The 15,392-nt window shown below is 42.4% G+C and overlaps 1 protein-coding gene across 4 annotated transcripts; it reads left to right on the forward strand.

Annotated features, from left to right (window-relative positions):
* The first annotated feature begins 360 nt into the window (after positions 1 to 360).
* MED20 (mediator complex subunit 20) lies at positions 361 to 14,271 on the forward strand. Of its 4 annotated transcripts, none has more exons than XM_083745106.1 (5): positions 361 to 808; positions 904 to 1,358; positions 4,679 to 4,833; positions 9,710 to 9,963; positions 13,139 to 14,271. In XM_083745106.1, exons 2-5 carry the CDS (start codon positions 1,345 to 1,347, stop codon positions 13,352 to 13,354), a joined length of 639 nt encoding a protein of 212 aa, XP_083601232.1. In that variant the 5' UTR covers positions 361 to 808; positions 904 to 1,344; the 3' UTR covers positions 13,355 to 14,271. The 4 variants fall into 4 exon arrangements, 3 of the variants coding, with proteins under 3 accessions (XP_083601232.1, XP_083601233.1, XP_083601231.1); XR_014565782.1 differs by lacking the exon at positions 361 to 808 and adding an exon at positions 10,601 to 12,556 and having other exon boundaries at positions 955 to 1,358; positions 9,710 to 10,346; positions 12,606 to 14,271; XM_083745107.1 differs by lacking the exon at positions 361 to 808 and having other exon boundaries at positions 955 to 1,358; positions 9,715 to 9,963.
* The last annotated feature ends 1,121 nt before the right edge of the window (positions 14,272 to 15,392 follow it).

Genomic DNA, 15,392 nt, shown 5'->3' on the forward strand with positions numbered 1-15,392 from the left:
AATACATTAAGTAGAATACGTAGAAGCCTTGCCACCCGACCCCTACCTCACTCACCATGCCCCCACCTCTTCCCCCCTTTTCTTCCTAAGGTAACACTAATGTCTCAACAAATGAAACTGATCTGTAGAAAATGTAACTTGAAAAAAGAGACATTGCACATACTTTTGCAAACCAAGAAATCTTTAATATAAAAATGTGTTTTTTTAAAAAAATACAAATAAATAAATTGTGTTAGTCTTTAAGTAAATCTTTGTGAGTTTGCCTGAGTGTGGGCCACCCTCTTGGTTTCTGCTCAGAGAAGCCATTTTAAAATGCCCCTCGGGGCCGGAAGTGACAGCTGCCCATAGCAATCAATGGAGGAATCCCAAGATGTCACGCTGGCGGCGCTGCGGTGTCTGCTATGGGGCAAATGGCCGCGGCAAAGTCGGGCGTGCTTTCCCTTGCCGAGGGAGTGCTTATTTCGTGTGAAGAAGCATCCCCCCACCCTCAAAGGAAAACCCCCCTATGAATAGCTCTGCCTGTTCAGACTTCCGTGGCGATGCAGCCCCCTGTCTTCACACTGCAGATCCGTGTTTCAAGCCGAGGCGGAGAAAAAACATGCCCCACAACAGCTCTGTGGTGTTGACGTTGGGGGCTTGACAACAACTCTGCGGTGTAGGAATACTCTCAGTGTAGGTGGGGTGTGAAGCTGGAGCGCATGGCAGCAACACAACCCTGCAGTATCATCGCAGGTGATAGAGCTGGCGCTGACACTGGTTTGGCTCTGCAGACCAAAATCCCGCTCAATTCATACTACGGCTTATAGCCGTATCTGCAGAAGTGTGCATGCACACGAAAGCTCCTACCAAGAACTGACTTAGTTGGTCCTTAAGGTGCTACTGGAAGGAATTTTTTTGTTTTAGCTGTAGCGCTTATTTATTATATTTTTTAATTTAAAAAAATCCCGCCTTTCTTCCACCGTGGGGGGTTTCCTTCTGCTCCCATTTCATCCAGGTACTGATCCAGACCCGGATCTCGGGCAGGATGGCTTCATAGATGCCCATTGCTCCTCTCTGGACGATGCTTCTGCATTACTTGCTTGGAGCACCAGGTGGCTGGTTCTGGATGGGGCTTTTTTCAGCTCGGTTGCATCACTTCCTTTTGGCTTTCTTCTGTGAGAGCGTGGAAGGCGAGGCTGTTTCTTCGTCCCTGTTCCGGCAAGGAGGCTCCTGGGCAGACGCCGCGAAGATCATTCTTTGCACGCGTTTAAAAGGGCAGGAGGGAAGCGCCTTGGAGCCGCAATCGATCTTTTTTCTTGTCTTTTGCAAGGACTACCCCAGTCTCTCGCGGAGGCCGTCGGAAGCATGGGAGTCACCTGGTACGGCATTTTGACTCGGGTATTGATTCATTTGCAAAATGCTGCCGCAGAGTTTGTAGCAGGTTGGTGGTGCTTGGGAGACGATCAGTAGCCGAAAAGACTTCGAAAAAGGAGTTGGGGAAGGATAGGTTTTAGAACTGTAACGTGTGAACACGCGAACGGCGGGTTTTGTAGTAGAATTGGGTTACCGGCGCTTTAAAAACAAGGCGAGTCAAGAGGCTCGTGAAGCAGCAGCAGCAGCAGCAGCTGGAGGCAGGGTTGTTCAAATAGATGCAACTGCCGTTGAGACCCCTTCAGCAGCGGGGAGGGTGTAAGTAGGTGACCTGGCTGTGTGAACGAATTGCGTTTCCCCGCAAACGGGGGTTGTTGCAATGGCTGAGGCAGTTGCCTGATTATGAGAAAGGAGGAGATCGGTTTGTGTCATTCAGGCTGAGAAGATGAAGGACGCAAAGTGTCAGGATCCTTGGGTGGATGCATTTGACATTAGAGGCTGGATGTAGGCAAGTATGCGCTTGCTGGTCCCACCACATCTTCACCGCACCCCTGCCCTGGATTCAATAATAATAATTAATACCCTGCCCATCTGACTAGGTTGCCCCATTAGTAACACATCCTCTAAACCTAGGTGGAAACTCAAGGCAGGAGATAAAAAGGGAGAAGACAATGGACAATGAAGTCTAACAAAGGGTCATCAGGGATCTGGTCAATTATTGCTGTTGACTTACCTTTAGATATATAAATTATAGATTTTTAGTATTTTATTTCAAGTCCACCTTTCTTCCAAGGTGGCAAGTGCTGTTTGTTAAAGTGGTAAACACAGTTCTCTTTCCCCATTTTATCCCCATGGGAATCCAGAGAGTCCACTATTACAGGCATAGCAGTCCAAGCCTCCTTGAAGTTCTGGGGAAGGGCTGAGCTGGATCCCGAAACAACCCCACTGCCATCACATGACAGAATTGAGCCTGACTGCTGTGCTAGCTCCAGGCTGCCACAGCAAGTTGCCCCCTTCTTTCCCCCACCAGCTTGAGGGGGACAGGCACTGGTTGTGGTTTGGATTGCACCCTAATTAATATAAAATAGTTAGCCTTTCCACACTAGTTTACAGGAGAATGATGTAAAAATATACACAACAATAAAAAATATTTTTATACTACAATTAAAATATGCATATTGAAGTAGCTAGTGCCACAACTGGGGGCTGCTGGGTTGTTGTTGATTCATTGCAGGGCCTTCTCAGTCGCAGCTCCTCACCTGTGAAATGCCCTCCCTCATTATTGACTTTTAGGAGGAATTTGAAAAGATTCCTCTTTACTGAGCCAATGGATGGCTGAAAGATACTGTTACTGGAAATCCTGAAATCGTTAGCTGAGATAATGCTATTGTTTTTAAACTACCGGTATTTTTAGAATGCTTATAAACTAGAACATTTTTGACTTTTTAAAAATAATTTTCATGACAGTGTTTTCATAATACTGTTGCTGCACTGGGCTTCTTTTCATGTAAGGGCAGGACCACTGGAGAGTTACAGTGCCAGATGTGGCTTTAGAGACCGATAAGGGAGAGACATGTTTTATCGCAAGTGGGGCAGATGCAGGCATCTGGATTTGCTGCTAAAGGGGCATCATGGTGTTTCTTCTCTCTGCGTTCCTCCCAGTGGTACATAAAGAAAAAACAAACCAAATGCAACACATCAGTCTCAAGAACTAGTAAATATAAACAACAAGAGCATCCTTATGCTATCTATGATGAAAGGCTCTTTCAAATAAAACAGTTTTACCTTTTGATCAACATTAGCAAAAAGAGAGGTGTCAAGAAAATATTTCTTCCTCAGCCTGGGCATATGCCCATGAGAAGGTCTTGTCTACGCTTCAAAGTTAGGGCTCTCAGATAGGACCTTAGGTGATAATCTTAATAAATGGGCAGGTTCAAAACAAAGAAAAAACACTGTGTACCTTTTTTCTCTTCTAACAACCTGGACCAGCCATACAACATTTTTAAAATGGTAAAAATCGTGTCTATGCTAAATGTATGTTTCTTCACTAGTACACCATTGTGTGTGTGTGTGTGTGTGTGTGTGTGTGTGTGTGTGTGTCTACCAGCCTTGACAACCAACTGAATAAATTATTGTCAATGTGTTTAGTTTTGCGCCTCATTGCCAGTGATACCCAGTGCATGGCACATTCAAGGTGTGTAGGAAAACATCTGAAACAAGCAGATTGTCTGGTCTACCTCACTCTCAGTCTCATTCAAATGCTTTATACAGCCTTGCAAATAACATCATAAAAGTTATCAGGCTATAAATGTTTACTCACACACTTGTAGTACCTCAGTTACTTGGGCATATCAACACAGCCAGTGGGAGAACAGCAACTCTCTTCTAGTTTCCAGTCTGTCTTCTTAGTTGTAACTATTGCAAGTAACTGTTAATAAGTCTATATTTGTAGTTACAGAATGCTTTTGGTTATAAAACAGATTCCACACAGTATGAGAATTTTTGTGGCTTGAGTTAACACTCAACATTCTTTCATGTCAGTTTAGCCTATATACATAAGTCCCCATTTATTAATTATTTGAGTTTTTGAAAGTGGCTTTAAATAAATTATGTGATATTCTACAAAAACCAGGTATGTCTCCCATGCTATTGAAACTTAGATGGTAAGCCTCTCGGGGCAGACGATTTTTTGTGTTTATTTACTTGTTGATCACTGCCCATGAAACATCCCAAATAATAATAATAATTTATTATTTGTACCCCGCCCATCTGGCTGGGTTTCCCCAGCCACTCTGGGCAGCTTCCATAGAAACCAAAAATACACTAAAATATCACACATTAAAAACTTCCTGAAGTAGTTAGCAATTAAAAATAGATATACAGTGGTACCTCGGGTTAAGAACTTAATTCGTTCTTGAAGTCTGTTCTTATCCTGAAACTGTTTTTAACCTGAAGCACCACTTTAACTAATGGGGCCTCCTGCTGCCGCCGCGCCGCCGCTGCACGATTTCTGTTCCCATCCTGAAGCAAAGTTCTTAACCTGAAGCACTATTTCTGGGTTAGCAGAGTCTGTAACCTGAAGCGTTTGTAGCCTTAAGCATATGTAACCTGAGGTACCACTGTAATAACAACTTAAGTTTGTTTTTACTACAATCTACTTTGCAAAGGGGTCATATGCACTGGTAGTGCTATGTTAATATTGACAATAAAGCCCAAACATGGGCTTCCTTGGGTAGCATATAAAGAACTAAAGTACATAGTGGCTGTGATTTTGATGAATGAGTTTTTTTTTTTGTTGTTGTTGTTGAAATCCTTTCTCCTGTATTAGTGTTTCCCAGATGCCAGTGACGGAGGGGAAGAGTGTCCAGCAAACAGTTGAAATTTTAACAAGAAAGCTTGAGCTGCTTGGAGCAGAGAAACAGGGAACCTTTTGTGTAGACTGCGAAACGTACCACACTGCACCCTCCACAATGGGCAATCAAGGTAAGCATTTAATTTCCTACAATTTAAATCTATTTTTTTTAAAGTTATTTATTAAAATTTCAAAAATTATATCAAAACAAAACAACAATACAAACAAACAAGAACAAGTATAATTTCAATCCCTTATTTTCTTGTAACTTACTTCCCCGACTTCCTCATACCTCCCCTTTCTGTATTCCAATTTCTAATTATTAATTCAGCAAATCCTCTCCCTTATTTTTCATTTAGTTTTTAACCTTTCTTCTCTTTTTACTTAACCATTACAGCTGGAAACTACATAATTTTCTAAACCAACGTCATTCTAACATTCATTAATTTTGCAATGTTTCCTAAGATAGTCCTTAAATTTCTTCCAATCTTCTTCCGCTGTCTCTCTTCCCTGGTCTCGGATTCTGCCGGTCATTTCTGCCAGTCCCCCAACAATTTAAATCTACAGCAGGTCAAACTGCTCCTGTTCATTCTCTTTATTTACCAAAAAGGATTTGAGCCCTTAAGACGTGTGTACCCATTTTAGTGTTTATGCAAGCAGCAACAACCCACCCTCAAGAATCTCCATATTTCTCTTTTTTTTTTTTTTATAATAATTTTTATTAAGGTTTTCCAAATTAGAACAAATCAAAACAAATTAAATCCAATCTATTGCCAATAACTAGGACTTCCCCTCCCTACCCCCTCTTGTGTTCCAAATCTTCCAAATAAGCAATTAAATTCAACAAATTCTTATCCCCAAATTACACTCTTCGTCAATAACCCAATTTATCCAAATTCTCGTCCCCTAAGATCGATCTATACCCTTCCACGGGTTTCCCCCTTTCAAACATAGTACAGATGAAAATAAGATAAATATAAATAATAATTTTACAGCCTTTGGATTCCAATTTTCCCTCCCCTCTTTCCCCTTTGCGTTTCACCTATCCCTCCACTTCTAATATCTTCCTGGAGTTCCCACATTACACTATATCCCTCCGGTTCTTTGCCAGTCTTTAATTACGGATGTCCAATCGTAGAAGGAGTCTATCAAATAAGGGCCCATTTCTTCTATCCAGGTTTTTATATCCAGGAGTAAAAACTCCAATTTTGTATCCATAAGCTTGTCAAACCTGAATATCCCAAATGTTCCCCCAGTTCTGTCCAGTTCTTGTTGTTTCCTTGTTCTTATCAATCATTCTCCTCCTTTTTATTTCTCTGTTCTCCCACAGAAATGTTCTTTTTCCAAAAGTTTCTAGTGTCTCTGCAGAGGTTTGTTATTCTTGAAGCAAAGCATTACATCATGTTCCTTTCATTTTCCAACAAATAGTTCCATTGTTTCCTGTAGTGTGTAGACCTCTGTAGACAAAATAGTGTTCCATTCCTGCAGTTTCCCAGGAGATTGAAAGTTCCATTCAACTGTTCACATTTCCTGTGAAAAACACATGCAATGTCCCTCGGCTCCTCTAGGTGGATTGCAGTAACAAAGTTCCCTTCCAGAATCACATCCACCAGACCAAGTAGCTTGTTGACCGATATTTAAAACAGTTTGTATTCAATTTGTAACAAATATAACCGGCAAAGTCCTCATAACAAAGTCTCTATTTTAATCTTCCTTTTTGACAGCTCTTTGACAGCTGTCAAAACCTCCATCACTTTTCTCCAGGCAGTTTCACGAATCGCTCCAGGGATTCCGGGGGGGTTGCTTTTTTTAAAACAATTCCACTTTTCTCCTCCAGCTCAATCTTATAATTTTCCCTCGCGAAGTTGCTGATTCGGCAAGATAAGGTTACACTCGATCTTAGTTGTCCAGTCCTTTGTTTTGGCTCTTCTACAATTTAGGGGTAGGCTGACTTCCTTTTTTCCACCTCCCCCGTTCGCTCCGAATTTTAAAAATTTATCCCCTTTTTTTTTTTAGTCCATATTCCAATTACTCACGGGTTCTTCTTTAGAGCCGAATTTTCAATAGAAGAAGTCAGCGCTCTCCGCCGGATGGCATGCGGCTGCGCTCGGCAGGGATAGCAGAGAACTCAAAGCACCACGCTTCTCCCCGGCACCCGATCCGTAGCCTTTAAAAAGGCTCCTTCACGAGTCGGGAGGGCGCTAACGGTGCCAGCCGAGTCTCCATGTCCACGGCCTCAATCTGGCCGTGGTTTTTAAGGGTCCCCGCATCGCCGGTGCGGTAGGACCCAGCCCCTGCCAAGCCGGCTCCCTCCGGAGCTCGGAGGGAGCCCGCCATTCGGCGATGGCGCCGACCCGGAAGTCTCAATCTCCATATTTCTCCCCACCCCCAAGGATGGAAAAGCTTAATTAATTCTCCTCTCACATACCGTGTAGCTGGTACAGTGGCCTTAACTGCATTTTCCTAAATAAATACATAAATCCAACACATCCAGAGGCTGGCTAACAGTCCTGGACTACACTGCAGGGGTGTCATACATTACTCTTCCCTCCCTCCCCCCGCCCCGCAAAAAGAAAAAAAAGTATGGCAGCACAGGAGTACTTTGCAGAGCTGTAACTCATGCTTTCTCAAACACAGTATCTAGCCCCTGTAACATCGATATACTAATGATTGATTTTATTTGTATTTGTATTAGCAGGGTATTTAAAAAATATATATACACATACTCATAAAAATATCAGTTTTGGCATTAAACTGAACCTGAGTCAGAAAGAACATGAACTCCTGTCTTTGCTGCTAACTTTTGCAACCATCTCTTCTCTACTAAGGAATATCGAGAACATCACTTCCATATGAACCGCTTTCTTCTCCATTGTAGGAATTTAGAGAGAAAAATTTAAAGTGGCCAAGGAAGTCCTAAAAAGGGCTTCAGAATGAACCAGGAAGTTCCTTCACTGGACAATGAAGGAAGGACTTCCTGGGTCATTTTGAAATCGTTTGGGGGTGTTCTCTTCAAGTTGTATAAATCTAAATTTCTCTCTAGCACTCAGTGATCACAGTGGGTTCATATCTCACAAAGCAATGGTTTTGAATGACACCCATACATTTTGCTTTATAATATTTGTTCTAAAAGGGATCAAGACTTACATAAAAAACTAAAACCTCAGAGTGTACCCACCCTCCACTGGCTTTGGCTAGTATAGATGTACCTCTTTGCACACACACACCCTTTTCAGCATCCTTGCTTGTTCCATTGACTGCAGTGGAAACAAAGTTCAGTGGACCTTTGCATCATTAGTCAGGATCCAACCCGCTAGCATCAAGCACTTTTAGCATCATCAGATAAACCCTGCAAATAAGTCTTTGAAAGAAACTTTTACACAAAAACTTGTTGACAAATGAACATTTCAGCAATGTTTGTGTCTTCCAAATGACATTTGATTGATTCAAGGTCCCATTAATCTAAGCAAAACATATTTTACAAGCTATGTGATGCTTGTTAGACCTGAATTAAATTCATCTGGAAGATAATTAGCAGAGCTGAGGTTTTACAGAGCCAGATTTCCTGAAGGAACTTGGAAACGTTCAGTGTATTCCTCATCACCCTGGAATATGGCTCAGGGAGTTTGCCGTTCTGGATTGCCAGCAAATGTTCTATGCCACTTTCTCATAAGTTAATTATTTTTCCCTCTAGATGTCAACAGTGTGCTTGGGTGCCCATCCTTTTGCCTCAGGTTCATAAACATGGCTGGATCCATGGTTGCTAGCATGGAGATACATATATTTCTGCAGTTCCTCAGTAGGGCTTGAATCAATGCCCTATTCCTGGCTTTCACTAAGAACATTAAAACCGTGGAGGAAAAACAGCAAAACACCACTAGAGCTGTACTGTAAGCATATCTGGGAGTAAGCCCTATTAAACCCAGTGACAGTGAGCACCTGAATTAAAAATAGATCGGATTAGGCTGTCTGTATAACTACTAGTTTAATCTGGAGAGAAACCCTGCAGTGATTTTTTTAAAGAGGTATTTCTAAAGCCTCATTTAGATTAGTTATAAAGATGCATCATATTTTGAATCCTACAACAGTTGCAGCACAGGGGACTGTTGCATCAATTGCTAACACATCATTGCCTTAAAAAAAACAGTAACAACCCAGACCAACTTACATTACAGACATTAAAATCAGATATAAAAACAGAACAGAATGAAGTCTAAAATCACATCCATTCCAAACATATATAAAAGGCAGGTCTAATACAACCCACACCACTCAAAACTGGAAAGAAATAGGCCACAAATATACCCCAAATCCTGCAAATTAGGGTCCAAAAGCATCGTTTTTGCCTGGTACAATTCCCACTGGTACAGTAGGACCAACGTTTGCTATTACTGAATTGATCCATTGATCAAATCAGCTTAATCCCTTCATTTTAAGGGGGATTGGCAAACTTTCTCTGGAGTGTAACAGAGATGCAGATCTTAGTGCTAATGTCTACTTGGGCATGGCTACAATGCAGGGCTGGCTAGCCTGTGGGCTGGATCCAGCCTAGCAAGACGCAGGAAGTGGCTTGCCAGCCCCTACAACTTTGCCTCTGCATAGTACTGTGCCACAATAGATTCATTAGGCTTCTGAAGATTTTTGCAATGACTGTTGTAGTTCAAATTATAGTCGAACCCCTCTTTTCTCTATCATGCAAAATAATGTTGTTGAGTGTACTTTTGTAAGGAGGTTAAGCGGATGTGTATCTGAAGTATATACTCTAGAAAGAACAAATGCTCATTTATCTCAAGGTCGTGGTTCTTTAAGTAAAATAACATTGATTGTGTTTTGCTAGCCTGGAAAAGCCATTCAGCAACCCGCGCGACGTAGAGATTCTGTAACAGCCCCAGTGGTTGTCAAGCAGCAAAGAGACAAAGGAAAATGTAACAGATGTTTCATTTTAAAGCATCTTAAGAGGGAAGGAATAACAACATTGAAGTGAAAGTAATGCTGCTCTTGTTTCAGGGCAGGCTGCCAAGCTGATGTATGTGATGCACAATTCCGAATATTCCCTCAGCTGCTTCGCTCTCTTTGAAAATGGCCCTTGCCTCATAGCGGATGCCAACTTTGACGTGCTTATGGTGAAGCTGAAAGGCTTCTTTCAGAATGCCAAAGGGAACAAGATAGAGAGCCGGGGAACCCGGTACCAGTACTGCGATTTCTTGGTGAAGATTGGCACGGTTACCATGGGGCCCAGCGCCCGCGGTATATCTGTGGAGGTAAGGATGCTCCTCAAACGGGGAAGTCAGCATATGAGGTAATATATTACATGGCTCCAGCTCAGGACAGGTATAGCAAACACTTTACTGAATCAGGAAACATATCTAATAAGTATATAGGAGGTAAGACGGTCTTCGTGGACCTTTGAGGTGGTGTGGACTGCATGCTAACTGGGGCTCTTGGGAGCTGGAGTCAAACAACATCTGGAGTGCCACAGGTTCCCCAGGCCTTCCATAGGACATAACAGTACCTGGTTTCTCCCCTCAGAGCCTAAAGCTGGGTGTTCACACAGGCAGGGCACCAGGGTGGTCCAAGGTTCATGAAACCTACACAAACCCTTGCAATATCCCTGTCCAGACCCCCACCCCACTGTGGTTAATGGGTAGTACAGTGGTACCTCGGGTTACCTACGCATCAGGTTACATACGCTTCAGGTTACATACGCTTCAGGTTACATACGCTTCAGGTTACAGACTCCACTAACCCAGCAATAGTGCTTCAGGTTAAGAATTTTGCTTCAGGATGAGCACAGAAATCGTAATCCGGAGGCGCAGCGGCAGCAGAAGGCCCCATTAGCTAAAGTGGTGCTTCAGGTTAAGTTCAGTTTCAGGTTAAGAATTAAGTACTTAACCCAAGGTACCACTGTATCTCAAAAAGGGAGTTGCTGTGTTGTACTCATTTTTTCTCCACACATGCTGAGAAGCCTGTCTTTCCCTTCATGATCTTTTATCTCTGTGCAAAACCGTGACTATTTCTACTTGAAGGTCCACAAGTTGGTTGATTTGCTTGACACACAGGCTTTAAAAGAAGTGATCCCGTTACAACGAGCTTACTAAGCACCATTTGTAGCACATTAGCTGTGTAACTGTTCTCCATAGAGTGTTTTGTAGGCATTGTATAACATGAGCATTTTAGGGGGCGAATATATGCCTAGTTCATGAAAAATGAAAACTGGATGGATGGATGGGCAATTCTTGGCAGAGCAGATTCAGACAGCTGACAGCTCGAGGTCACTGAGCTGTTTCAGTTGAGGGAAAGCCTGGTGTCAGTGGGGTGACATCCTTGGACAGTTGTCAGTGCCCCAGCAGAGTCCACTTCTGCTTTTCCTCAAGACGTTTTAAAAAGCTAATGCATACCAGTGCTATCTTGGAGTTTATGGCAGTGCCCCAGAAGTTGAGTAGCCTTGGAGCAGTGTAATGGTGTGTGTGTGTGTGTGTTGGTGGCTGTTTTTACACTGCTAGATTCAGAATTTGCCATTTCTATCTCTGATGCCATTAGGGGCTATCACTGGGGCAAATGGAGCAAGGTGCCATCAATATGCTGGTGACACTCAGCTCTCGTTGTCCATAGCCTAGTTGTCCATTAAAAGCAAGAGGCAGTGAAGATCCTGGGCCAGTGTCTGGATGCAATGGTGGGCTGAATGAGAGGGCATAAGATGAGACTGAATCCTGGCAAGAAAGAGGTTCTGTGGGCGAGTGGTTTTTGTGTCTGAGAAGCTGGTCCATTGCCTGCTATAGATGGGGTTGCGCTCCCTCTGAAGGAGCAGGTATGTAACCTTGTCCTTGGTGGCAAAGAGGGCAGACAGCTGCAACCATTCCTGCACTGAGTCATCTTGGTAACTTCAAGGCTACACTACTTGAATACACTCTACATGGGGCTTCCCTTGTGCTTGGTCCAGAAACTGCCATTAACGCAGAATGCTACAACAGAATTGTTGACAGGAGGGTCTCTTGGCATATTACACCTGTGCTCAAAGTGTAAACCATTTGTTAGAATGGAGGTTATGTTACTAATTGAACTTTGGCTCGGCAATCCAGACAGTTAGGTCTTTTAATTTCAACAATTTAAAAAAAGTATTATCAAAGACCTAATCCTGTTTACAGATGAAACGTTTTCCTGTGAACAGGATGTTTTATCTTTGGTTCTGAACTAACCAAAATGCATTTGAGAGGGTGTGATTCACAAATTAAATTTGAGTTGTTTATGCCGCTTTATGGGCATGGTTTTGATTTTTAAACAAGGCTAATCCAATGCCTTTGGAGAACTGACTGGGTAGTGGTTAGCAAGCTCTGAACATAGACATACATACACAAACCTACACAAAGCTTTTCTTTTGGATTTGTAGCGTTAAACCTTTGTTGTGCAATGAATGCCAATTAAAACAAATGACAAGGTGGCCTTGTTGATCTCAGCCAAAGACATGATCCAATGATCAGAACCAAAGGCATACGCTTGAAAAGCTGAGACTTTCATATTGCTACGGTACCTAGTACTTAATTGCTGTGTCACTTTGTCAATTACCTAGGCATTGTAGCTATGCTGTATAAATACTACTTCCACCTCTGGGTTCAGTAATTGTCTCTAATCAGCTGAGAGCTGTGTCTCCATCTGCTGAGGATGAACAGTAAAATCCTAGAGGGATTTGACTGGCAATTCCTCAGCTTTGGAACCATTTCTCCCCACCCCCGAGAGGTTTGCCAAAGCCTGGATTTGATCAGAACCCAGAATTAATACAACATTTGTGACATGAGCAAATGTTTTGTGACTTTGGCTAATTTTAGTCTTATGCTTATTTTTAATAAAAAATTTTTTGCTATGAGTCAGAAAGAAGGGGGTTGCTTTATAATATTCATACTTCCAGTATTCTGGACTCCACCCCAAAAAGGCACTGAATTTGCCCTTGCTTTTGGCATTTGTTCTAATCTTGCAGTGATAAGCCCATGCAAGCTTAAGGGGTGTAGCCAGTGCTGCATGACCAGAGTTCTGTTTGCACAGTGGGAGTTCCCCTTCCTCACACTATGTGATTCCAAAATCTATTCTGGAGCGCCCTGCTACCATATGGAGCAGATTTTGAGGGTACACGGGTGGGGGCTGGAACTGAGAGGAAATTTCCATAGTACAAATGGAAATCTGCTGCTTGAACGAAACAGCAGTGTTTTGATACAACCCTAAATAGAGCTAGAACCTGAGAGTGTCTGCTTGAAAGTTCCCAAGCGCCTCAGGATTTTCACGATCTCCATTAACCCCTAGCAATATTTCTTGCAAAGAACGGGTGAGCCTCTCCACTGCTACTAAACATTATGCTTTTTAAGAGGTTGGGATGGAATCGTAACTGCCCGCTGGAGAGTTCTTGTTGGCTGCTGGCTGCTTCAGAGCTTTTGTTTCTGTTGCCAGGTGGAATACTGTCCGTGTGTGGTAGCCAACGACTGCTGGAACCTGTTAATGGAGTTCATGCAAAGCTTCATGGGAAGTCACGCTCCCGGAATCCCTTCTGTGTTTGGCAATAAGCACGACAGCATCTACAGCTCGGCTGACACAATGGTCCAGTACATGGAACTCTTCAACAAGATTCGCAAGCAGCAGCAGGGGCCTGTCGCAGGAATCAGATGAGGAAAGCTTCGTAAGGCCTTATTTCACGGAAGCAATCATTTTGCTGAATAGTCGGTTGAAATTGCAGTTCCATCCCAGTAGTCCAGATCGCAATTGTTTCCCATTAAATCAATGCAGTCTGTCTCCCTAAGAGAGGTAGAATTAATTCTGTCTCATCTCAAACCTCCAGGGGTATGCCTCTCTTATAATAATGGCATACTTTGCCTTAGACTGCTATCTCAGAGATCTGCCTCCCGCTCTTGAAGCAAAATTCCTGCCCCTGAGTGGAAACTGGAGGAAAACAATCATCTTGAAGGAGCACAGGTTGAAATTGCATAGAAATAGGAGAATGGGCTTTGGGGGTCCTTAATTTCCTTGACTGGCTACGAGTGAACATGAAATTTCTATGAGAGTGAAAATATGTTAATATGGCTTTTATTAAAGGAACTTTAATTTTGCATATTAATTTTGTAGATGTTATCTATTTTATAGATTTTATCCTATAATTTGTGGGAGATTTATATTTTGGGTTGAAACGTAATATCTCGTTGAAGCAAGCAAGATAAATTATCTGTTGGCCTATCTGTGTTTAAGTTATTGGTATCTTACTATCTTCAAAAAGCATATGAGAGGAATAAAATGTTTGGGCTTTAGGTTCATTTCACTGAAGTCTTAGGGCTTAATTCCTCTGCCTTCTTGACTAATGTTTTCTGCTGGAACAGATAAAAGCCCTGACAGTGCAAAACTTGTACAGAGCAAGATTTCAGTCAAAATCACTAAGGCATCATTATCTTTTGAAGACGATATCAAAAAAATGCACAACATTTTCACCTTATTGTATTTGTGTTTTAAAACTTGTTATGTTTTGTTACTTCTACAGTTTGTTGTGTTTACTGCATTTAAAGCTTCCCAAATTAAAAAAACAAACACAAAACTAATCTAGGACCCTCTCTTCTTTATTAACGGAGTCCAAATCTTGATAAAGAATTTGGACTGGCTGTGTAAACCTCCCCCCCCCCCCAGCCTTACAATTGCCTCCCCCTTCACCCTGACCTATTTGTGTATGAGCCTGGTATTGTGCTATTCTGTGCAGTAGCAACAGGCTGTAGGCTTCAGCCCCAGGATCCTTGTAACAGTGTGCAGGTAAGGAAACTCTGTACCTGTGCTCCAGTAATGAAAATTTGTGCCACCATTGTGCTGAGATAGCAATACATTTGGTACTGTTGGGCTGGTGCTGTTGAAACCACTACACAGCGTATGACGATTGTGCATGGCACTTGAGGAGGGAGCAGAAGGCAGAGGTAGGAATTATTTGTGGCAAATAAGTGGTTATCATAAGGACTATGGGAGCATTTCTGCCCATTAACATTGACATGCTTGCCCTGAAATGTGTTGAAGGGGAAGTGGAGTATTTTTTTGGGGGGGAGGATAGTTTGCTTTAATTTTTGTAGGGTGCATAGAGCCAGTCAGAGTACCAACCACTCTTGGTGATCCAAAACACATTTTGATGAAAAAGGGATGTGCCTTGTGTGAGTGCAGGCAGTTTTGGTTCACAGATCACACTAAGCCCAAACATGGCTTGGTGCAAATATGTAGGCTCCCAGGGAGGAGGCTACAGCCACTTTGCCTTAGTTTAGTGTGGCATGGAAGTAAAAAATACTTGAGAAGAAGCAAAGTCTGGCTTAGTGTGTTTTCTGTACCTGGGGCCATGGTTTAGCTCTCTGCCCAACTAGCTACAATCTGTAAACCTAGAACAAACCTTGGATAGAGCTCTTGATTAGTGAGGAGAATGCTTTACTACAAGCTTGAGTTCAGATGATGCAGTAAGTCAAACCTTGGTCTAACTCGGTGCAGCTTGAGAGTAAAAGAGACTGGGGAGGAGAAAAGCAGCTATGAGGTAATAATAATAATAATAATAATAATAATAATAATAATAATAATAATAATTTATTATTTATACCCCTCCCATCTGGCTGGGTTTCCCCAGCCACTCTGGGAGGCTTCCAACAAAATATTAAAAACACGATAAAGCATCAAACATTAAAAACTTCCCTAAATA

Source organism: Podarcis gaigeae (genome assembly GCF_964106915.1).
Source record: "Podarcis gaigeae genome assembly, chromosome: 6".
In the NCBI taxonomy this organism is placed as follows: domain Eukaryota; kingdom Metazoa; phylum Chordata; class Lepidosauria; order Squamata; family Lacertidae; genus Podarcis; species Podarcis gaigeae.